This window comes from Nicotiana sylvestris, chromosome 7 (assembly GCF_000393655.2).
Source record: "Nicotiana sylvestris chromosome 7, ASM39365v2, whole genome shotgun sequence".
Lineage (NCBI taxonomy): Eukaryota > Viridiplantae > Streptophyta > Magnoliopsida > Solanales > Solanaceae > Nicotiana > Nicotiana sylvestris.
This window is the reverse complement of record NC_091063.1, coordinates 21,507,783-21,532,346: the sequence shown is the minus strand read 5'-3', so window position 1 is coordinate 21,532,346 and position 24,564 is coordinate 21,507,783. Positions and strand designations below refer to the sequence as shown.

At 36.1% G+C, this 24,564-nt stretch overlaps 1 protein-coding gene across 1 annotated transcript; it reads right to left on the bottom strand.

Annotated features, from left to right (window-relative positions):
- Positions 1 to 19,399: 19,399 nt before the first annotated feature.
- Positions 19,400 to 22,603, bottom strand: LOC104221842 (glucan endo-1,3-beta-glucosidase 12). The gene is made up of 3 exons (XM_009772977.2): positions 22,209 to 22,603; positions 20,802 to 22,118; positions 19,400 to 19,675 (listed from the first exon to the last, which is right to left on the bottom strand). Exons 1-3 carry the CDS (start codon positions 22,270 to 22,272, stop codon positions 19,641 to 19,643), a joined length of 1,416 nt encoding a protein of 471 aa, XP_009771279.2. The 5' UTR covers positions 22,273 to 22,603; the 3' UTR covers positions 19,400 to 19,640.
- Between the last annotated feature and the right edge of the window lie 1,961 nt (positions 22,604 to 24,564).

The window sequence follows — 24,564 nt, the reverse complement described above, 5'->3', positions numbered from 1 at the left end:
AACTTTTTTTTTAAATGAAATTTATTTATTTATTTGTAGTTTATTTTATGTAGCATTTCTTAAATACAAAGTTATTAATAATTATCTTATAATCAATAACTCCTAATAAGTCTTTCTTAATTGATAATGTAGCTAATTTATTTAACCTTTTTGAGACATTATTTATCTTAGGTAAGATTTTATCAATTTTAATTTTAAAAACTTCTTTTCGCTGAAGCGACGGTAACAAGAGTTATTAACATTATTCCATAAGCAATATAGGCACAAAAAGAATCAAATCTTTTTATTTGACGGAGTGTATCGATCAAACTGTTATCTTCTAATTATACTATTTTCCTTAATACTTTTAATTCCGAAAATAAATCTAAACCACCAATATCAAATTGGTTATTATGCTTTAAGGAACATTCAAGAGTAAGGTAATATTTTTTCAAATTTTCATCATCTAGTGATCTTAATTTTTACCATTAAATAGAAAAACAAAAATATTTTCATATGCTTCGAATTATTCAAATCTATTTTGAAGTGAAAAAAAATAGTCTTGTTTACTATGTATAAAGTAATCAACTCCAAAGGACTCTTCGAAAGATTTTCAGATTTTATTATCAACATTCTCATCAAATTGTTACTTCCTATATATCGCACGTTTCTTACGAAATTTGGGTTCGATATTCATTTCAAGTGCAATTTTCTTGGCAGAAATCATAGCAGTTGCACATTCTTCTTCTCTATACTTGTTAAAGAAAAAAATCAAACTTTTTTACTTCACAGAACCTTTTTCTAAACTTATAAATGACCTATTAGATGTAAAAAAAATGGGACCTCCACAAATATGGAGCCTAAAACAGTTTTTTTATTTGCTTTATGGAAGGACCGCCCATACGAAACGAAAGTGCCAAGTATAAAGACAAAATGACACTTCAGCGAATGAGAATGAAGGCACGAACTTAATGCATCTAGTAGTAATATTTTGTTTCAGATATGTCAGTTCATAATGATCTCGAATTAAAATTTTGAAATTACATTATACAAATACTGTAAACAATTTGTTATTGTCAGTTTCTTTGAAAGCTTCCTGTGAGGACGATAGTCTTGTTTTAAAGTTACTCTTAAGCAAGAAAGAGTGCATTTCCTCTTAGAGATCTATTTCTATTTTTAATCAATCAAAGTTTAGATTGATAATTTTAAGTAAGCCAATTAATATTGATTTTACTGTTAGGAGTTTGACCCGTTTCGCGAGACCATTTCGGCCTATGAGCAGTACGATTGGACATGTAATTACACTTTAGTTACAGAGCTAATGAGACATTTCATATTAATTTCTTACAAGAAAAATTTGAAGGGATTGACACATAGTAACAATGACATTTTTTTTTTTTTTTTGGCCACCGACGAAATAGTAAGTGTTAGGTAAAATAATCCATAATCAGCCAACGTACATTATTAGGACGACAAGAGTACTCAGAATGTTTCTGCAACAAAACCAGAACAGAAGGGAAATGGACAACAACCTCATATATAACAATTTGAGTGTGGAAATAATAATAGAGTTGAGCATGTGAGTGACTAGAGAGTGGGAAGGAGGTGGAAATTACTAGGCAAAGGGGAATCTCTGCTACTGCAGTTTAGCAGCTCATCGTCAATTTCCTCATAGATACTTCTATTTCTAGACTAGATCAATTGTCAATATGCATGCATATGTTTTTTGTCAGTGTCACATGTCATTGTTTTCCACTAATTCAAACACTTCCTTTGTATTTATTATTATATTAGTTATTTTTTATTTTTTACCCGGCATTGAGTATCCGCTTTGGGATGACTAATTTGGATTTGCATCTGAAAGTCCCACAATGAGGTAAAACACGATCTACTAAAGACAATCTACTAGCTTGTTTGGTCAAGCTTCTCAAGAGGCCAAAAGTGTTTTTTTTTTTTTTTTCCAAAAACATTTTTTTTCCTAACTTGAGGTGTTTGGCCAAACTTATTTGGGGGAAAAAAATATTTTTGGGAAGAAGCAGAAGCAGTTTCAGAGAAGCAGAAAAAGTAGCTTCTTTCCAAAAGTAGAAGCAGAAGCGGTTTTGACTTTTCTTCTTACCTAAAATACCCTTAACAAAATATAGTATATATCAAAATAACCCTTAAATCTAATACTTAGAATATAAATTTATAAATATTTTTTCTTATTTTTAGGAAAACTTTCTAATATATAGTGACTTTAGGGGTGAATTCTTTTATATTTGTTGAAGGAATTTTAATATATTTGACTTATATTAAAAGCATTAAGTACTTTTTAATTTTATTTTCATATTTTACTTAAATAAAATGATTTTTTTTAATTATTGTATGTAATAACAAAATTTTGAGATTATTTATTTACTTATAATATTAATTATTAAGTAAATCTATTCATGTCCTTATTCGTAATTTGACACTTAAAAGCATTTTCTAAAAAGCTTGGCCAAACAGAAATTATTTCTCACAAGTGTTTTTTAGACTGATTAGCCAAACACAAACTGTTTCTCTCCAAAAGAACTTTTTTCAAAAGCACTTTTGAAAAAAATACTTCTCAAAATAAGCTGATTTCTCCAGCTTGGCCAAACAAGCTATACACCCAAAAGTGGAACTTTAAGCATTTAATTAAGAATGACGAAGTACTTATCCCTCAATCATATCCTTTGGTAGTTTTTATTATTTTATTAGTACTGACCATATATATTTTATATATGTGCACTTCCTAGTATTCTTAATTTTAAAAGAGCTTTTTGGCAAAAGGGTATGGCCAAAGACCGTAACCAGTACCATTGAGAATGTCTGTTAAACTTGCCCCTTTCTTTTTTTTTCATAGGAATGTACATTAACAACAACTCAGTAAATCTCACAAGTGAGATCTAAAGAAGGTAGTGTATATACAGACTTTACCCCAACGCCGGAAGAATAAAGAAGTTGTTCCAATAGATCATCGGCACTGTTAGATCCAGTTTTAATGATGCAAATAATATACATATGCCGGAAATCAATTATAAGAAGTCAAGAAGATACTACAAGATTGCTAGAGTCAATCCTGATGACTAAGGAAAGGAATCAATTAGCAAAGATTACAATACAATCAGCAAATCTGGACGCCTAAAGAAAGGACTCGCAAATCTGGATAACTAAGGAAAGAATCCAATCAGTCAATCAATCAGCAAAGAGTAACGACCAGCTGCGATTGAAAGAATCAAGCAAGCCTTAACCTAAGGCACGAATCAAGGATAGCATCTCGAAAGATCGAAGATTCTGTAAAGATTGGTACGCGACTAATTCCGGAAGAACCAACAATCAAGGAGCAAGTCTTCATTACATACATCTGCTGAAGAAAATCAAGGGAAAGCAACGGCTAGCTATCTTATTCTTGGAAAGAATGAATCTCTTTCCAAGGATCAAATCTCTTGGGTTATCAAGGGAAAGCAACAACTAGCTATCTTATTCTTGGAAAGAATCAATCTCTTTCCAAGGATCAAATCTCTTGGGTTGTCAAGTCTCGACCTTCATCAAAGTATTTATATCCAGCCTTAAACCCTAGTCATATATACTTTGATCGAACCAAAAACCACTCTCTTTATTCTATTGCAAACAAACATTGTAGTTCACTAAGATCTGTTGTGTAACAAGTCAGAGAAAAAAGGAGAGTATAACACTAGTGAGACATTGTATCAAAAAGAAATGAGTGCTAGATAAACTGTATTGTCAATTCACTTCAACTTACTCAGAGAAACGCATTTACTAAAAGAGAACTCTCTTGCAACTTAAGGGGACTGGACTAGGATTCACATTGAATCCGAACCGGTATAAAATCCTGGTGTCTTTAATTCTTGCATTTACCTTCTGCAATTTACTTTCTGTCATTATAACTGTCAAGTTATTATATCTAGTCGACTACTCGATTAATTAGTCAACTAATAAGCGATTAAGTTTAAATATTTACAATTCACCCCCCCCCCCCCTTGTACTTTTAATTGGTATCAGAGCAAGACTCACATTTTACTTTTGCTTAACAACTTGTGAGAAAAGATCATGGCAAATTAAGTTATTATAGGAGCTTTTTTTCAGGAAAGAACTTCACAAGTTAGATCACCATACTTCAATGGACAATATTTCTCCCACTGAAAAATGCGAATGTAAGTCTTTACCAAAGCTTATGACATCAAAGTCTGGAGAGTAATCAAAAAGGGAAACTATCCCCTACCAGCTGCCACTTCACCACTTGCTGATCCTGAAGATATAGATTCATACACAAAAGAGTAAATGGAAGTGGAACAAGTTAACAACAAAGCGAGAAATCTGCTTCATAACGCTATAAGTGGTGAAGAATATGAGAAAATCTCAAGTTGTGACACAGCCAAAGAAATGTGGGAAAAGCTTGAGGTCACTTATGAAGGAACCAGCAAAGTAAAGAAAACACATATCAACATGCTGGTCCATGATTACGAACTCTTCTTAATGAAAGAAGGAGAATCCATTGAAGAGATGTTTGCCAGGATTAGAAAAATAATTAGCGATCTAAAGGCGTTTGGCAAGCCTTACACCAGTGGTGATCAAGTCAGGAAAATTCTCAGAAGTTTGCCAACCACTTGGCAGACCAAAGTAGTCACAGTGGAATCTCAAGATCTAAACAAATTATCCTATGATGAACTACGAGGAGAACTCATTGCTTTTGAAAAGACTCATCTCAAGAAGACCAATCAAGAAGAGAAAAAGAAAATAGTTGCATTTAAAACTTCTACTGAAATAGCTAAAACCGAAATTGATGATGATCCTGAAGCTTTGCAAGAAGAGATTTCTATGCTATCTAGAAACATGGATGGATTAATGAGAAGATATAGGAACACAAAGAAAGGAAGAATTCTACCAAAATTATCCAGGCAATACAACTAACAGGATAAGAATGATGGAAAATGCTATGAATGTGGAAGATTTGGGCATATTCAAGCTGAGTGCCCAGAACTGAAGAGGAAGATCTCTAGAGGCTCCAACAAGAACAAGTCCTTCGGAAGCTGGAGCAATGAGGATAATTCAGACCATGAAGAGATAGAAAATATCTGCTTCATGACAATTCTAGAAAATGAAATGAACAAATCCTCAGGATGCTGGACAGACGAGGACATTTCAGATGACTAAAATGAAAACTGTTTCATGGCACGAGGTGAAACTAGTGAGGTAAGATCCTATAACTGTGAAAGATGTAATGAATTGCAGGATATTCTCGATTTAACTTTGAAAGAGTCTTAAAAAATGATGAATGAGCTTAAGATACTCACTAAGGAAGTTAAAGACTAGAAACTCAAACATGAAGTATGTGAAATCAAAAAGGAAGTACTTCAAGAAGAGTTTGAGGAATTGCAAATGCAACTCAATGGCATGCACAAATCCACCAGTTACAGTTCTGTTATGTCGAACCAGACGACTTACAAGTCAACTGGAAAAGGACCAGCCAGAACCAAATCAACTAGTACTAACACTAATGAAAGACCTAAAAGTGGGTAAGAAGTTATGTGTCATTACTGTAATAAAAGTGGGCATAAATATTCCTTTAGTCATTTTCGTAAAACAAACATTTCAGGATGAGTTTGGAAACCAAAAAATTCTGAATCTAGTAACACTAACCCTCCAGGACCCAGGCAAGCTTGGATACCTAAAAGAAAGTAATCATCTTATTTTGTAGGAACACCACAGAGTAAGCCGCAAAAGAAAATGGTATCTAGACAGTGCGTGTTCCAGTCATATGACAGGTGACAAAAACCTGTTCAAAGAAGTTATAAAAATTAATGGAGGAAGTGTTAAGTTTGGGGATAATTCAAAAGGCAAAATCATTGGTACTGGAACAATTTCTTTCAATAACAATTGTGACATCACTGAAGTTTATCTTGTTGATGGCTTCGACTACAATCTCTTGAGCATAAGTCAACTCTACGACTCAGGATATGAGGTAAATTTTAAGAAAGCAGGATGTGCTATCGAAGATGAATCAGGTAAAATAGTCCTTCCTGGAAAAAGGTATAGAAATGTTTATATTCTTGATAGCTTTGAAAAGATAGATGGTCATATTTGCTTATCCTCTATGTCTGATGATCCATGGTTATGACATCGGAAACTTGGTCATGCTAGCATGCATTTGATAGAAAAATTGTCCAAACATGAATTAGTTGTTGGTCTACCCAAACTGAATTTTTCTAGAACCCATATTTGTGATGCTTGTCAAATGGGTAAGCAGAACAGAAACTCTTTCAAAAATAAAGATGTAGTATCTACTTCAAAGCCTTTGCAATTACTTCATATGGATTTATTTGGGCCTACTAGAACTGCTAGTATAGGAGGAAAGAGGTATGCTTTTGTTATTGTTGATGATTATTCACGTTTCACTTGGGTAATTTTCTTATCTCATAAGGATGAAGCTTTAAGAAATTTTGAAGTTTTCTGCAAAAAGGTTGAAAGAGAAAAGGAATATCTGATTTCAACAATTCAGAGTGACCATGGAGGAGAATTTGAAAACAGAGAATTTGAAGACTTTTGTAATGATCAAGGATACACTCATAATTTCTCTGCACCACGCTCACCACAACAAAATGGAGTTGTGGAAAGAAAGAACAGAACCCTCCAAGATATGACAAGAACTATGTTACTAGAGCATTTACTGCCAAACCACTTCTGGGCAGAAGGTATAAGTACAACATGTCACATTCTCAATCGCTGCCTCATAAGGCCTATTCTGAAGAAGACTCCATATAAACTATGGAAAGGTAAACGTCCAAATATCAGTTACTTCCATCCCTTAGGAAGTAAATGCTTTATCCACAATAACGGTAAGGATAATCTTAGAATGTTCGATCCAAGAAGTGACGAAGGTATTTTTCTGGGATATTCATTAAATAGTAGATCTTTTAGATTCTATAATAAATGCACATTATGTGTGGAAGAATCTGTACATGTTATATTCGATGAAAATAATCCCTTGGTCGAGAAAGGAATTACTGCACGTAATGAAGATCAAGCTCAAGAAACTCAAGAGACAAGCAAATCGCAAGAGTCGACTGATACACCTGCTACGACAGAGTCAACTGGTGAAGACAACAGCAATGTACCAGATCAACCAATCGAGTCAACTGCAAATGTAATTCGTCCAAATGAATGGAGAAGCGAGCCTGAATATCCTTAGAAATTCATTATATATGATCCAAATGAAGGAATGAAAACCAGGGGAGATCTCAAAAAGAAAGCAAATATCTCATTGATTTCTCATATTGAGCCAAAAAAGATAGAGGAAGCACTAAAAGATTCAAGCTGGGTACAAGCTATGCAGGAAGAGTTAGATCAGTTCAGTAAGAATCAAGTGTAGAATTTGATACCCAAACCTGATATGTGTCTATAATTGGAACAAAGTGGTCTTTTAGAAATAAATTGAACGAGGATGGAAAGGTCGTAAGAAATAAAGCCAGACTAGTTGCTCAGGGCTACTCACAACAAGAAGGAGTCGACTATGATGAAACTTTCGCCCCAGTAGCTCGTTTGGAGTCCATACGAATTCTTCTGGCATACGCATCATTTAAAGGATTCAGGCTATTTCAAATGGATATTAAAAGTGCCTTTTTAAATGGATTTATCAAAGAAGAAGTATATGTGAAACAACCTCCAGGTTTTGTAGATTCAAAATTTTCATACCATATATACAAGCTCATTAAGGCGTTGTATGGGTTAAAACAAGCTCCTCGTGCTTGGTATGATAGACTGAGTTCCTTTCTTGTTGATCATGGCTTTACAAGAGGTAAAATAAATACTACCTTATTCATTAAACGATCATCGGAAGGTAACCTCATTATTCAAATTTATGTCGATGATATTATATTTGGCAGTGCTAACCCTCTCATGTGCAAGGAATTTTCAAATCTTATGCAAAGCGAATTCGAAATAAGTATGATGGGTGAGCTCACGTTCTTCCTTGGACTACTAATTCAACAATCTGAAGAAGGAACCTTCATATGTTAGACCAAGTATACAAAAGAGCTGATTCAAAAATTTGGTATTAGCAATGCAAAATCAATTGGCACACCAATGAGCACTTCCATAAATCTAGACAAAGATGAACAGGGTATTCCTGTTGATGAAACTGAATATCGTGGAATGATTGGATCACTGATGTATCTGACAGCAAGTCGATCAGATATTATGTTCAGCGTATGTAAATGTGCCAGGTTCCAGCAGCTCCCAAGGAATCACATTTGACTGCCGTAAAAGGAATCATTCGATATCTCATTGGGACTGTATCTCATGAATTATGGTACCCTCGTTATAACTCTTTTAAATTAGAAGGTTTTTCAGATGCTGACCTTGCAAGTGATAAGGATGATAGAAAAAGCACCAGTGGTACATGCCAATTATTGGGAAAGGCATTGATATCCTGGAATAGTAAAAAACAAGCATCAGTCGCATTGTCTACTACTGAAGCTGAATACATTGCTATTGGACAATGCTGCGCACAACTACTATGAATGTCTCATCAATTGGGTGACTATGAACTTTCGTTTAAGCTTATACAAATTTTTTGTGACAACTCTAGTGCTATTTGTCTTTCCAAAAATCATGTGCATCATTCTAGAACAAAGGATATAGATATTAAACATCATTTTATTAGAGATCATGTTCTTAAGGGAGACATAAAAATATCTTTTGTTGGAACCACTGATCAACTAGCTGATATTTTTACTAAACCGTTATTAGAAGAGAGATTCTGTGATTTAAGGAATTTACTTGGTATTATTTGCATTACTAATAATCCTTAGTACCTATGTTCACTATTATTTTTTTTTTTGCAATAATTGTCCTTTACCCATGCATTAATTACGCCTCCGTTTTTCCTCTCTTTTCTCTTCTTTCACATCAGTTCGTCGTTCAAAGTTGGAAAGTCAATCATCACGTCTCTTCAACTGACAACTTTTCCTTTTCTATACTCAACCGTTAGAAACCCTCTTCTTAAGGCAGATAACCCTTTTCAATCACTCTCATCTCTATCTCTTCTGCAAAAGCTCTGATCAAATCCCTTCTCTACAATGGCCAAACACCCCAGAAATCCCTCTGCCTCCACCAGAAAAAGCACCCGTTCCAAGGCAAAACCCCTTTCTGTGGCCCCAGAACAAGTAGACCTAGGGTCCGATCACTCTGAGGATTTCGCCTCTTCTCAAAGAGATTTCTCTGAACACTCACAACTCCTAGGAGAAAAAGCTTTAGGTAAGCGACCCATGGAAGAACCCCCTATTTCGTCCACCCCAAAGAAATCCAAGGTTGATTTCTCTGCCTCTCTTGAATCACACCTCAATTTATGGGATTCCCCAAATAAGGATTTCTTTATTGCTCTGAAAGACAAACCCATTGCTCATGGAAGGGTTATCGACCTTGACGACATGGAAGCCCTCAATTGCAAGGTCAAAAACCTCTTCGTTCATCAAGGATGGGTTGAGTTCTTCTCTATTCCTCTGCCTAAGGTATATGAACCCCTGGTTAGAATATTTTATGCAAACCTTTGTTCTATTAAGTCTGATAGGTTGGAATCTCTAGTGTTAGGTAAGCGCATTGTTCTTGGCTGTCCCCTATTTGATTCGCTCTTTCCGTGACGTTGTTCTGGTTTTCCTATGCTATTTAAAAATACCTGGCCTGATGACTTTAAAATTTTCTTTGACCAAGCTAGACAGTGTATTGTTGAGTGTCCTTCTGACTCCCTTCCAAACCAGTTAGGTCCCAGTGATGTTAGTTTTGAAACTAGGGTTCTGGCCCACATTGTAGCAACTACTTTTCTTCCCCGTACTGGTTCCTTTTCAACCTTCTCTCAAAGAGACACCTTCTTCGTCTATTGCCTCGTAACCAAACTCAAAATCAAGCTTTCCTCTCGGGTTATCAATTTTATGATCGAGAGTGCTGAAGACCCCACCAGTCTACCCTATGGCATGGCAATCACTCACATTCTTGAAGCTCATCAAATTTCCCTATCCAACTATCCCTTCATCACTCTCTCTAAGTCCAACAATTTTAGAGCCTTTGCTAGTATGGGATATGTGAGTGTAAAAGGCTCCTGGATTAAGATGCACGATAGTGAAGCAAAGCTTGCCCCTACAGAGCCCAAACCTTCACCCTCTGTCCCTCATCTCAGTCTTGACAGTTCTGATCTTGGTGAAAAGCTTCATGCTATTGATTCTCAACTCTCTGAAATCAAAAATCTTCTTACAGCCACTCAGTCTACTGTTGGTGACATTCATGCTATTTCCAAGGAAACAGGGTCTGATGTGTCCAAAATTAGAGTTGTTGTTCTCAGAGTTAGGGAGAATGCTGTCAAAGCCTTCAAGGAAATTCATGACAAGTTGGATGGAGTGAGCATCTCAGCCAATGCAAGCTTTGACCAGTTGAAGGAGGCCAACTGCAACACCCTTACTTATTTTCTACGCCATTAATATGGATGTTTTAAGACAATTTCCTTTGCTTTGCTGGTTTTTTGCTGTGTTTTCAGCCTTTGGATAATCTTTATTTTTTGCTATATTGTTTTTGTAGACTGTTTTCCCAGTCGTTGGATGATCACTATAACTTTTCTGCTTCAATGCTATCTATTTTATTTAGTTCTTATCTTGTTCCCTCTTTGCTGATGCCAAAAAGGGGGAGAAAGAGTACTGTTATATTTGTATAGGTACAATTTGCGACAGCAGTCGACTCTGTCATAAACTAGTCAACTGCATACATTGAGGGAGAATATCATGGACTAGTCAACTGCATACATCGAGGGAAAGTAAAATACATGGAAGTCAACTGGTGTTTACTATTATATATTATTTTGTCATCATCAAAAAGGAGAAGATTGTTAGATCCAGTTTTAATGATGCAAATAATATGTATATGCAAGAAATCAATTACAAGAAGTCAAGAAGATACTACAAGACTGCTGGAGTCAATCCTGATGACTAAGGAAATGAATCAATTAGCAAAGATTACAATACAATCAGCAAATCTGGACGCCTAAGGAAAGGACTCGCAAATCTGTATAACTAAGGAAAGAATCCAATCAGCCAATCAATCAACAAAGAGTAACGACCACCTGCGATGGAAAGAATCAAGCAAGTCTTAACCTAAGGCACGAATCAAGGATAGTATCCCGGAAGATCGAAGATTCTGTAAAGATTGGTACGCGACTAATTCCGGAAGAACCAACAATCAAGGAGCAAGTCTTCATTACATACATCTGTTGAAGAAAATCAAGGGAAAGCAACGACTAGTTATCTTATTCTTGGAAAGGACCAATCTCTTTCCAAGGATCAAATCTCTTGGGTTGTCAAGCCTCGACCTTCATCAAAGTATTTATACCCAGCCTTAAACCCTAGTCATATATACTTTGATCGAACCAAAAACCACTCTTTTTATTTTACTGCAAACAAACATTGTAGTTCACTAAGATCTGCTATGTAACAAGTCAGAGAAAAAAGGTGAGTATAACACTGGTGAGGCATTGTATCAAAAAGAAATGAGTGCTAGAGAAACTGTGTTGTCAATTCACTTCAACTGTACTCGGAGAAACACATTTACTAAAAGAGAACTCCCTTGCAACCCAAGGAGACTGGACTAGGATTCACATTGAATCCGAACCAGTATAAAATTCTGGTGTCTTTAATTCCTGCATTTACCTTCTGCAATTTACTTTCTGTCATTATAACTGTCAAGTTATTATATCTAGTGGACTACTCGATTAATTAGTCAACTAATAAGCGATTAAATTTAAATATTTATAATTCACCCCCCCCCCTTGTACTTTCAGGCACAAAAAGACAAAACGAGACACGTAGCAGTAACAACAAAGGATATTTCCATAGGAAAGTAAGGAATAAAATTTCTTTTGGATATTTCATTTATTTTGTAGATTGCTTCATCTTCAATTGTTTAGTCTAAGCGATTTATTAGGCAGATTAGTTTTTTTTCTTCTTTTTCCTAAAGCATGTGATTTGCCTTTCATGGATCTTGTGGTTTTTCATTATGATTTAAGGCATAATATTTAGTACTCTGATTAGATAGCTTTGTTGAATTCAATCATTCCATTCAAAAAGAAAGACACATTTTAGAATGCTTTACATCATTCATGTGGATAATCTAGACTTTGCTTGTTGATTACATTACTCATAAATCATATACATCCACAATAATGTATCACCATATACCTTTTTCCAAGTGAAAAATTCTTTTCTAAGGATCCAATGAAACTTTTCGTCGCACTTTTGAGTGTAAACTCTTACTGCATTAGCTAGAATTGGACCTACCCAAACGGTACTTTTCCCACCAATTAGTGTTTTTCTAATATATGTTGAGTAAAAAACCATTTGCCTTTGTTAGTGCCTTTCATTATTGGAAAGACAGTGCTAATGACTTAAGAACACTTGACTAAAAAGAGGCTGTGCAGTGGACTCTAAACTCCCGCTATGCATGAGATCCGGAGAAGGGCCGGATTAGATAGTATATTGTACGTAATCTTACTCTATATTTCTGCAAGAGTATATTTCCACGACTTGAATATTTGGCTTATCCTTTAAAATAATGTATCCCTCAAACAATCGCACACAACTTGCTTGTTGGCATTTGCAAATACTGTCACTGCTTTAACAAGTTACTCCCCGTGCTTATATATGATGCGTTTGTTCTTCTTCAAAAAAAATTACACCTGTTCTTTTGTATATTTGGAAATACTCTTATTAATGGCATGCTCGTATAGTAATTAAAATATCATTTATTTTTAAAATCACAAGTGGAGAAAGTATTGTTGAGTTTCTTTTTAATATAGAAAGGTATTAAAAAGAGGGTGAATGGGAAATGGAGGGAAATAAAAATTTTGAGTAAAATTTTAAGTTTCCCTCTCCTTTTAATGAGACATTGTCCCTCATTGGTAGAGGAAAAGGAGTTTGGTGGGTTTATATACAAATGCACTTCATGTAGCTCTTAAAGAGTTAAGAAGAAAGCAAGCCTCGCGCCGTCATCGTCTCCCACTATTGCCAAATGCTTGCTCCATAATAGCAAGTTATTACTCCATTAGTTAGCAGCCTGGTGCTCCGTCCACCATGACCAAGTGCTCCACTAAATCAGTGGCAGCGGGTCCGTGTTTAGCAGCTAACTGCACTATAAATAGATGGTGCAAGCAGCTTGTTGAAGACACACCGAAACAGAATTGAGAGCTATTGATCTTCTCTTCACCGAAAACTCAACGTTGGCTATAATTTGCATTCCTTCCTCTCAGAATTTCCATTCGACTTCTGAGTTTTCCTCCCTTGTTCTGCATTGTTTTAAACTACAAACAAAGCATCTGTAAGTGTGATTTGCTGCCAAACTTTGTATTCGCTGAAACACTGGGGTTTGACGTACCGCTACACCAGTGTGTAATTCGTTCTATCCTGGGAGGAAATAATCCATAACCTTGAGTACTAGGAGGGGATTAAATTCCTTAAGGAAACACTGTGAATTCAGTGGGCTCGAATTAATTTCTGTTTTATTTATATTTACGTTTATAAGCTAACGTTCTAATTTCCAGAATCATTATTTACAAATACAGGAGCAACAACAAGCTTAAGGAATTTAATAATTTTAGTTTCTGTATTTGTTTTACTTTTATTATTCTGGAAACTATAACCTTTATGGTTTTTGTGTACTCCCGTTTGGAGAGTAAAGCCTTCATGGCGGTTTGTTGGAGATTAAAATCTACGTGATTTTTACTCCAGTTTTAAAGCCTTCGTGGCGTTTTGTTGGAGATTAAAATCTACGTGATTTTTCACTCCAGTTTTAAACGTTTGTTTGTGTCATTTTTACAGTAAAAATGGCGAATGACGGAAATAAAGTTGTTCCGATGATGACTGCCAACGCATCGACAAGTCGAACTCCGGTGTTGGCACCAGCAGAGAAACCCAGAAAATTTTCTGGGATGGATTTCAAGCGCTTGCAGCAAAAGATGTTCTTCTACTTGACTACGTTATGTCTACAGAAGTTCATTAAGGAAGATGTTCCTGATCTTCTAGATGAAACTCCAGAGAATGATAGCTTTCTCGTGATTGAGGCGTGGAAGCATTCTGACTTCTTGTGCAGGAATTATATTCTTAGCAGACTGGAGGATAATCTGTATAATGTATACAGTGGCGTGGAGACGTCAAAAGAATTGTGGAATGCGCTTGAAAAGAAATACAAAACTGAAGATGCCGGGATGAAGAAATTCGTCGCTGCAAAATTTTTGGACTACAAAATGGTAGATAGCAAGTCTGTTATTACCCAACTCCAGGAGTTACAAGTGATTATTCATGATCTACTTGCTGAAGGTATATGTCAAATAAATGCTAATGTTGAAAGTAAAATTTTTAGTAATTTTACTAACGGAATTTTCATTGAAGGTCTTGTCATCAATGAGGCATTCCAAATAGAAGCAATAATTGAGAAGTTGCCTCCATTGTGGAAGGACTTTAAAAATTATTAGAAACACAAATGAAAGGAGATGTCCCTTGAAGATCTCATTGTTCGATTGAGAATCGAAGAGGACAATAAAGCTGCTGAAAGGAGAGGCCGTGGAAATTCAACAATAATGGGAGCAAATATTGTTGAAGATAACAAAAAGAGAAAGAAGGCTTCTGGTCCGAAATACAACCCAAGCAAGAAGCGGTTCAGTGGAAACTGCTACAACTGTGGGAAAACCGGACACAAATCTACGGAGTGTCGTGCTCGGAAGAAAGACAAGCAAAGGGGTCAAGCAAACATGGTAGAAAAGCATGATGATGTTGATGACTTGTGCGCCATGCTTTCTGAATGCAACCTGGTAGGAAACCCAAAGGAGTGGTGGATTGATTCTGGAGCCACTCGCCATGTTTGTGCTGTGAGGGAAGCATTTTCTACATATGCTTCTGCTGGACCCGAAGAGACGCTCTCTATGGGAAATGCTGCTACAGCAAAAATTGAAGGATACGGTAAGATATTTCTCAAGATGACTTCTGGCAAGGTCATGACTTTGAACAACGTCCTTCATGTTCCCGAGATTAGGAAGAACTTAGTCTCTACTGGACTTCTTGTAAAGCACGGTTTCAAGTGCGTTTTTGTATCTGACAAGGTAGTGATTAGTAAGAATGAAATGTTTGTAGGAAAAGGTTACCTTACTGAGGGCCTTTTCAAGCTGAATGTAATAGTTGTTGAAACTAATAATAAAACTTCAGCTTCTTCTTACTTACTTGAGTCAAATGATTTATGGCATGTACGTTTAGGTCATGTCAATTATAAAACCTTGCGAAAAATGATAAACTTGGAAGTATTGCCTAAGTTTGAATGCGAAAAATCAAAATGTCAAATATGTGTGGAATCTAAGTATGTTAAACATCCTTATAAGTCGGTTGAAAGGAATTCAAATCCTTTAGACTTAATTCACACAGATATTTGTGACATGAAGTCAATACCATCTCGCGGTGGAAAGAAGTATTTCATAACTTTTATTGACGATAGTACTCGATATTGCTATGTTTACTTACTTAATAGTAAAGATGAAGCAATAGACGCATTCAAGCAATACAAAAATGAAGTTGAAACGCAACTTAACAAGAAAATCAAAATGATAAGAAGTGATAGGGGTGGTGAATATGAATCTCCTTTTGAACAAATATGTTTAGAATATGGAATTATTCATCAAACAACAGCCCCTTACATGCCCCAATCCAATGGGATTGTGGAAAGAAAGAATCGTTCATTAAAGGAGATGATGAACGCATTGTTGATAAGTTCTGGTTTGCCACAGAACTTGTGGGGGAAGTCGTTCTTACGTCCAGCCGAATACTAAATCGAGTACCCCATAACAAAACACAATCCATTCCATATGAAAAATGGAAAGGAAGGAAGCCCAACTTGAATTATTTTTAAGTGCGGGGGTGTTTGGCAAAAGTGCAAGTTCCTAAACCCAAAAGGGTAAAAATAGGACCGAAAATAGTTAATTGTGTTTTCATAGGATATGCGACTAATAGTAAAGCATATCGATTTCTGGTTCATAAATCAGAAAATCCCGACATTCATAATAATACGGTTATAGAATCAGATAATGCTGAGTTCTTTGAAAATATATATCCGTATAAAAAGGAATGCGAGTCGATTGGTGAAGTATCTAAACGACCTCGGGAAGAAACAAAAGAAAGTACATTTAATCAGGGGGATCCAAGACGTAGTAAACGTCAAAGAACGTCTACTTCGTTTGGACCAGATTTTGTGACTTTCTTATTGGAAAATGAGCCTCGAACATTTAAAGAAGCTATGTCTTCTTCGGAATCATTGTTCTGGAAAGAGGCAGTCAATAGTGAAATAGAATCCATATTGAACAACCATACATGAGAATTGGTTGATCTTCCTCCTGGAAATAAACCTTTGGGTTCTAAATGGATTTTTAAGAGAAAAATGAAAGATGATGGCACTATTGATAAATTCAAGGCAAGACTTGTTGTCAAAGGGTATAGACAACGAGAAAGTCTTGAATACTTTGATACATACTCCCCAGTTACAAGGATTACGTCCATACGGATGTTAGTAGCATTAGCTGCAGTGTATGGTCTTGAAATTCATCAAATGGATGTTAAAACGGCCTTTTTAAATGGAGAGTTGGAGGAAGAAATTTACATGGAACAACCTGAAGGGTTTGTGGTTCCAGGTAAAGAAAATAAGGTATGTAGACTTGTTAAGTCCCTTTACGGACTAAAACAAGCACCCAAACAATGGCATGCGAAATTTGACCAAACAATGTTGTCAAATGGTTTTAAGATAAATGAATGTGATAAATGTGTGTACATTAAAAATGTTCCAAATCACATAGTCATTGTTTGCCTATATGTGGATGATATGCTGATAATGAGTAATAACATTGCCAACATAAATGCTACTAAGCGTATGCTAACTAGCAAGTTTGATATGAAGGACTTGGGAATTGCGGATTTAATTCTGGGGATTAAGATCCAAAAGACTCCTCAAGGTCTGGCATTGTCACAATCTCATTATATTAAGACAGTACTTGAAAAATTCAAGCACTTAGGCTTTAAAGTTGCAAAGACTCCAATTGACGTGAATCTTGCATTAGCAAAGAACAAAGGCCAAAGCATATCACAATTGGATTATGCTCGTGTGTTGGGATGCTTAATGTACATCATGAATTGTACACGACTAGATATAACCTGTGCTATAAGTAAACTAAGTCGATACACGAGCAATCCAGGTCAATCTCATTGGATGGCAATGAAACGAGTTTTGGGATACTTAGAACATACCCAAAACTTTGATTTGCACTACAGTAAATATCCTGCGGTGATTGAAGGATATTGTGATGCAAATTGGATCACCGGTTCAACTGATTCGAAGTCCACAAGTGGATATGTATTCACTATTGGTGGAGGAGCGATATCTTGGAAATCGTCCAAACAAACATGTATTGCCCGCTCTACAATGGAGGCTGAGTTCATAGCCTTAGATAAAGTCGGTGAAGAAGCTGAATGGCTCCGGAATTTCTTGGAAGACATTCCATTTTGGCCCAAACCGTTGGCACCAATATGCATACACTATGATAGCCAAGCGGCAATTGGAAGGGCTGGGAGCGTTATGTATAACGGTAAATCTCGTCATATACGACGAAGACATAAAACCGCTAGGCAACTTCTCTCTAGAGGAATTATCACGATTGACTATGTAAAGCCAAGTGATAATGTGTCGGATCCACTTACAAAAGGCCTAACTAGAGAGGTAGTTGAGAAATCATCGAGGGGAATGGGACTATGGCCGAGAACAAGTCATTGTGGCGGTAACTCTACCTAGAAGACTGGAGATCCCAAGATCTAGGTTCAAGGAGATCAAACAAAGTCATTAATGACGGTTCAACATTGTCAACAAAATTTGTTTTAGTCCATTCTCGTGATGAGACAATGTTCAGTACCAAGGATAAAGCATTAAGGCTTTTTAATGATTTCTAAATTTGATACAGGGTATATCAAATAGTGTATCTATGAGATGACACGTTTAGGAATCACCTATGTATGTGTGAAGTGTTAGCCGCTTCAAGGAGAATTTTGCAAGGCCAATTCTCTACGCACTTATGAAACCAGGCAGTGTTCATGGCTGAAACGAACACAACAATGAGAACCAAAGACGGTTAAGGGATTGATTGTGTGACTTATGGTTGTCTAGGTATACACTAAAGTTCGACGGTTCAAAGATATCAAATCTACCGATTGACCGAGTATATCCGACATAAGTTCACTACGGAAAGTTCAAAGGGAAACCTACTTATCCAGATGCAATTAATCCTTGCTTGCAAATCACACAAGTTTTTCATGCATACTTCCGTGATATAGTCATTCCTCATTCATGTGGGGGATTGTTGAGTTTCTTTTTAATATAGAAAGGTATTAAAAAGAGGGTGAATGAGAAATGGAGGGAAATAAAAATTTTGAGTAAAATTTTAAGTTTCCCTCTCCTTTTAATGAGACATTGCCCCTCATTGGTAGAGGAAAAGGAGTTTGGTGGATTTATATACAAATGCACTTCATGTAGCTCTTAAAGAGTTAAGAAGAAGGCAAGCCTCGCGTCGTCGTCGTCGCTCGCTCGCTCGGCTCGGCCTCGGCTTCGGATTTGGATTTGGTCAAATAATCGATTGATTGATTAATTTTTTGGACCAAATTTATTTGTTAATAGTAAATATTAACGTAATAATATCCGTGTTTGTAACGGATATGTTCCAATCCGTGGATTTGTGCGTCTCCCACCATTGCCAAATGCTTGCTCCATAATAGCAAGTGATTACTCCATTAGTTAGCAGCCTGTTGCTCCGTCCACCATGGCCAAGTGCTCCACTAAATGAGTGGCAGCGGGTCCGTGTTTAGCAGCTAACTGCACTATAAATAGATGGTGCAAGCAGCTTGTTGAAGACACACCGAAACAGAATTGAGAGCTATTGATCTTCACTTCACCGAAAACTCAACGTGGCTATAATTTGCATTCCTTCCTCTCAGAATTTCCATTCGACTTCTGAGTTTTCCTCCCTTGTTCTGCATTGTTTTAAACTACAAACAAAGCATCCGTAAGTGTGATTTGCTGCCGAACTTTGTATTCGCTGAAACACTGGGGTTTGAAGTACCGCTACACCAGTGTGTAATTCGTTCTATCCTGGGAGGAAATAATCCATAACCTTGGGTACTAGAAGGGGATTAAATTCCTTAAGGAAACACTGTGAATTCAGTGGGCTCGAATTAATTTCTGTTTTATTTATATTTACGTGTATAAGCTAACGTTCTAATTTTCAGAATCATTATTTACAAATACAGGAGCAACAACAAATATTAGAAATGAAGTTGAACCCAAGAAATTTATGCACGAAAGAACCAAAAAGATAGCAAATATACTAGTAGTAAGTTGATGTCAACACAATTACAAAAAGGAAGCAACAACTAGAACAAAGCCATTGCTCTCCTCGACCAACACTAACTAATGAGATAAAAATTACAAAAAAAAATGAAGTCTGAATTGGAGCTACAATAAATAAGAGCTGCTGCTATCCTTAAACAACTAATTAAGGTCATCAAAATTCAGTCTATCCCCTCTCCTTTTCAATCTTCAGTGGGTAATTCACAGTTTCCATATTCTGCCAAGATAAAACAACAAAAGAGAAGAAAAAAAGTTACTCCAACGATAAATAAATAAATAAAGAAAGAAAAAAGTTAAACAGATAGAAGATAACTTGAGTGGGCGTAATATGCAAATACGATCAGTAACTTTCAAGTACCCATAAAAGATTATATGATCCAGAAAAAAAAATGCTTTACTCTCAGCTTTAAAGTACCAAAGGTAAATCTTTATCAATTATAGATAATAAATACTGGTGTCATTTTGACCATCCACGAATATCCATTGATTCAACATGGTTAAAAATGAAGTAGAAATGCCTAATGCTTCTATAAATCTTTGAAAACTAAAGTGGTAATAAATATTAACCACACTACTTAATCCACTATAGTTAAGTTATAAATTAAGCTAAAAATGCATATAATAACTACTCCACTATTTAGTGATAACAATAAATATAAAGACATAATTTTAACGGATAGACTTTTCGGGTGAAAAGATAAAATTAGTCGATCAATCTAAACTAATTAGATTTGAGAGCTTAAAAGTGCATAAAATATATATTTTCTCCGTTTTAATTTATGTAAACTTATTTTCTTTTTAGTCATTACCAACGGAAAGACGACCGTCCTTTTTTAGAAACAATTTACCTTTATACAGTAATTTATAATCAGACAAAATATATGTGTCTTATTTTACATTACAAATACAAAATTCTTTTCTTTTTTTATAAACTTCGTGTCCTATTAAATATGTTCACATAAATTGAAATGGCGGAGTATAATAATATTATATTACGTAGAAAACTATTTATTTTATTTTTATCGGCTATTTCTTTTTCGACTAAAAATAAACGTCTCCGTCTATCACGTGCTGTCCCCAAACCTGCCTGGATTGCACCATCATTCCAGACTTTGTGGACCCTATGGCAACAAATTTTTGATATGTGGGGCCTTTATTTAGTTACCAGAACACGTTAGCAAAATCATGCAAAACCAACCCCTTAAAGTGCGCCACATTAAATTTTACCATAAACACGAAAATTATACCTCGAACCATAAGTCAAACATGTCACAGTAATCAAGAATGGAAAACACAAATTCCGATAAAATTATAATAATGTGGAGAAATGATATGCTACTTACTAGGTTGTTGATGAACAATGTAAGCGGCCCCACCAAAATAACACGAACCCATCGCACGCCCTTTCTTCTGATAATAGCTGTTGAAAGCGTATGATGCATGAGCTTCCAGCGTGTTAGGATTGTAACACGTGGACCCTGGCTGAATCGAACGGCAATCAGCTCCACCCTCACCACAAGCGAAATCTAGAGCTGCTTGTAGATTATCCTTCCCCGCTTCACCACTCGCCACACACCATGTTTGCCCCGGCACACCCGCCGACACATTCCCCTTCCCGCCTTTCTGCATTCTCTCGCCGCCGGCAACCGGTGACTGCCGGTCAATATAATGTTTCAGTCCCTCCATATTTAACGGTATGTCATAAACTTTTCGCTCATTCGGGTAGAATAACCCGAAATTTCGCTCCGATGTGGGACCCGGCTTTTTGTTTTCGTTGAAAAGTGCAAAGAGGAAGACTGTGATGTCTTCTTTCGGCCTTAAAGGGGTCCCACCACCGGTGAGGATTCGCCGGACTAGGTTGCCGTTGTACGCGGCGGCATTGTCCAGGCTGGCACCGACTTCAATGTCGTCTCCTTTAGACGGCCAGCCAGTTTCCGTTACGACCATTTTGATATCATCGTACTTCAAAGCAGATAATGCAGCGAAAACGGCGTCAACTTGAGCGTCAAAGAGGCTAAAGTAACGAAGTCCGTTACCGGCGTCAACAACACCGGGATTTTCCCGGAACAAAGCGTAGTCAAGTGAAATGACGTCGGAGTTTGACTCGTATGCAAAAAACGGGTAACAGTTAACCATAAGGAAGGATCCAGTTTGGCGGAGAAAATCCAACATGGGTTTAATTACGGGTTCGACCAATTCGGATCGGAACGATCCGGCTGAAGACGGGTAAGAGTTCTGCAATGCACTAAGAGCAACAGGAGAAGAGACTTTGATTTTGTCATGGATATTGTACTTCAAAAGAGCCTCATGAATATTCTTCATAGCGGGTACAAGAAAACGGGTCGTGTTATGCGGGTCAACGAAAACTTCATTTCCAACGGCAATGGATTCGATTTGAGTAGAAGGGTAGTAAGCAACAACATTACGCTGGACCCAAGAGTAAGCAAATGACTGGCGTTTAGCTGCATTGTAGAGGAGCTCGTTGGGAAGGTTAACGGTAACCATAATACCCGACCCGGAAAGTGCTTTGAGTACAGCGGGGTCAGTATCGTAGACTTTAACACGTTCTACGCCTTGAAATTTCAGCAGTGCTACAGCTTTTACTGCTGATGGTAAGTTGTTAGCTACACGCCCATAGTTCACTCCAATTGAACCACCATCTGCAAATACACCAAAAAAAATTTAGTTCAATAATCAAAATACAGACTTTAAGTTAGTGGAAATGAGAATATAAAGAACATGAGTATTACCTGCAATGGAGAAAAGGAAAAGGGAAAAGTGTAAGAGGAGAAGACAAATGGTGAGTTTTTCCATGCTCTATTGTTTGAAGAAGAAACAGAGCATGAAAGTGTGTGTAGCTTTAAAAGGGGCTGGTAATGGGGGAGAATAATGTAGAGCAAGAAATTACGGGGCGTATGTATAGTGGAGAGTGATGGGGTTGAGGGGATCGAGGGGATAGGGGGTGGGGGTGGGAGCCTACGTTTCAACAAAAGGTAATACTCTTCGTCTCACTTTAAAAGAGAAATTTGATGCACTTTATCTCTAGTTCACAAGTATTCCGAAGACAGATAGTCTGTGCCAATTCAAATATTAGTAGCTAATTCACGTCTCTGACCTATAGTTAATACAAAACAACTTTGTCCATGCTCCAAAACTCTCCTTTCCTCGCCTACTTTATATGTTGCATTACTTCCTCCATCTCAACTTCTCTATCGTGGTTTTTAAAAATAGTTGTCTCAAATTATTTGTTATTTTAGAAGTTCATCGCTAAATTAATATCTTTTTCCTATTTTACCCTTTATATTAATTATTCTTGAAGACTACAAATAACTCAATTATGAGTAACTATTAAATGAAGAGAGATTATATCTTAAAATATAAATAAGGGTAAAACAGTCAAAATTCTCTCCTATTTAATTTTTTCTTAAGGGACGTGTAAAAGAGAAACACGATAAATAATTTGATACGGAAGAAATAAAATTTATGCGATACAACTTAGTTGAGAGTTAAATTATCTAGGAGTAATTGTTACTTATAAGTTATAAATGTAAAAATTGCATGGGGCGTTCTATTTGGTCGCCCCCATTTAACGTATACCCATATTTTTAAAATTATTTAACATATACCCTAATTTTACAACTTTAGGCCCCTCCTTCTTCCTGCTACCTGTGCGCTTCTTTCTTCCTCCTTTCTTCTACAAAGTTTTCTTTCTCCAACTGTCTCTGACTCAACAGTTCGAATGCAATGCAATGCTCAACATGGAACAAGATTGGGAGTTGGAATTCCATTTTTTCATTGCCAATTCATTCAAAAATATGAAATCAGATGGGAAGAGTTTACATAGTAATGTAAACTGCAGTATTACTTGATGAACATAAATGGTGCAATTTATGAAATTTTTCAAGCTACTGCTACAAACTTAATAAGATCACATCAAGTTTAGGGAAAGTTTCTTTGAGGCAGTAGACCTATACCGAGTTTGTGATTTTAAATATAGTCCATAAATTAGTTGAATTTAAGCAAATATAGAGCAACACTTCAACTAAAACATGCTGAAATTCAGCAAATAGAGAACAAAACTTCAGCTAGTACGACTATAGGACAAAAACTTCAGCTTATTAGTGTTGAAATTTTTATAAATTAACTAAATAACTTCAGCATTTTCTGCTGAAGTTTTTGAAAAAGCTTTATGACAAAACTAATAAATCCAGGACAAAACTTCAACTTATTTAGTGCTGAAGTTTTTATAAATAAACTAAATAACTTCAACATCTTCTGCTGAAGTTTTTTAAAAAGTTTTGCGACAAAACTATTGAATCCAGGATAAAACGTCAACTAAAACATGCTGAAGTTTAGCAAATAGAGAACAAAACTTCTACACTTACAGCAATTACAAACAACTTCAGGCCCGTCTACTAGAATGCTGAAGTTTGCGTGATTGTCTTTGCTACTTCAGGCTCGTATGCCTGCAGTTTACGTGAAAAGTGAGTACGCTTGCAATTTTTTTTGCAAAACGGGTATAAGGTAAAACGTGACCCAAAAAGCGGGTATAGATGCAAATTCCCCGTTATAAATTATCTAATTCAAATATACAACTTTTAACTTTTTAAAATTAAATTTATATATTTAAAATTATATAAAAAATATTTAAGAAACAATAGTTAAGAATCACATATAGAATTTACGATTAAAAAAGTTTTATTTAACTCTTCAAATAATGTTGGAAAAAAAACTCCTCAAATAGTGACTGTATCAGATGGGACAGGAGAGTAAGAAGAAGCCAATGGAGTAGAAGAAACACAGCACGTGGCCCCCACCATATTCCAGGACCCCACCTTAATCGACCGTTTCTAAAAATGGGAGGCAGGTAGTGATGTGTCTGTTGAATCGTTGATCCGAAGATCTACTGCCTTTACCTAAAAGGCTAAAATGTACATTAATTGTGTACCGTTTGAGGAAAATTACTGTAGCTGATTGATGATTATTGCATTTGACTACTAGCACTTTTAGAAGAAAATTGCTTTTGATGAGCCTATTATGCTTTGTTAATCTTTTTGTTTTTCGAGGTCATTAAATTAGTATACAATTAAGGACTCTACAATTAAG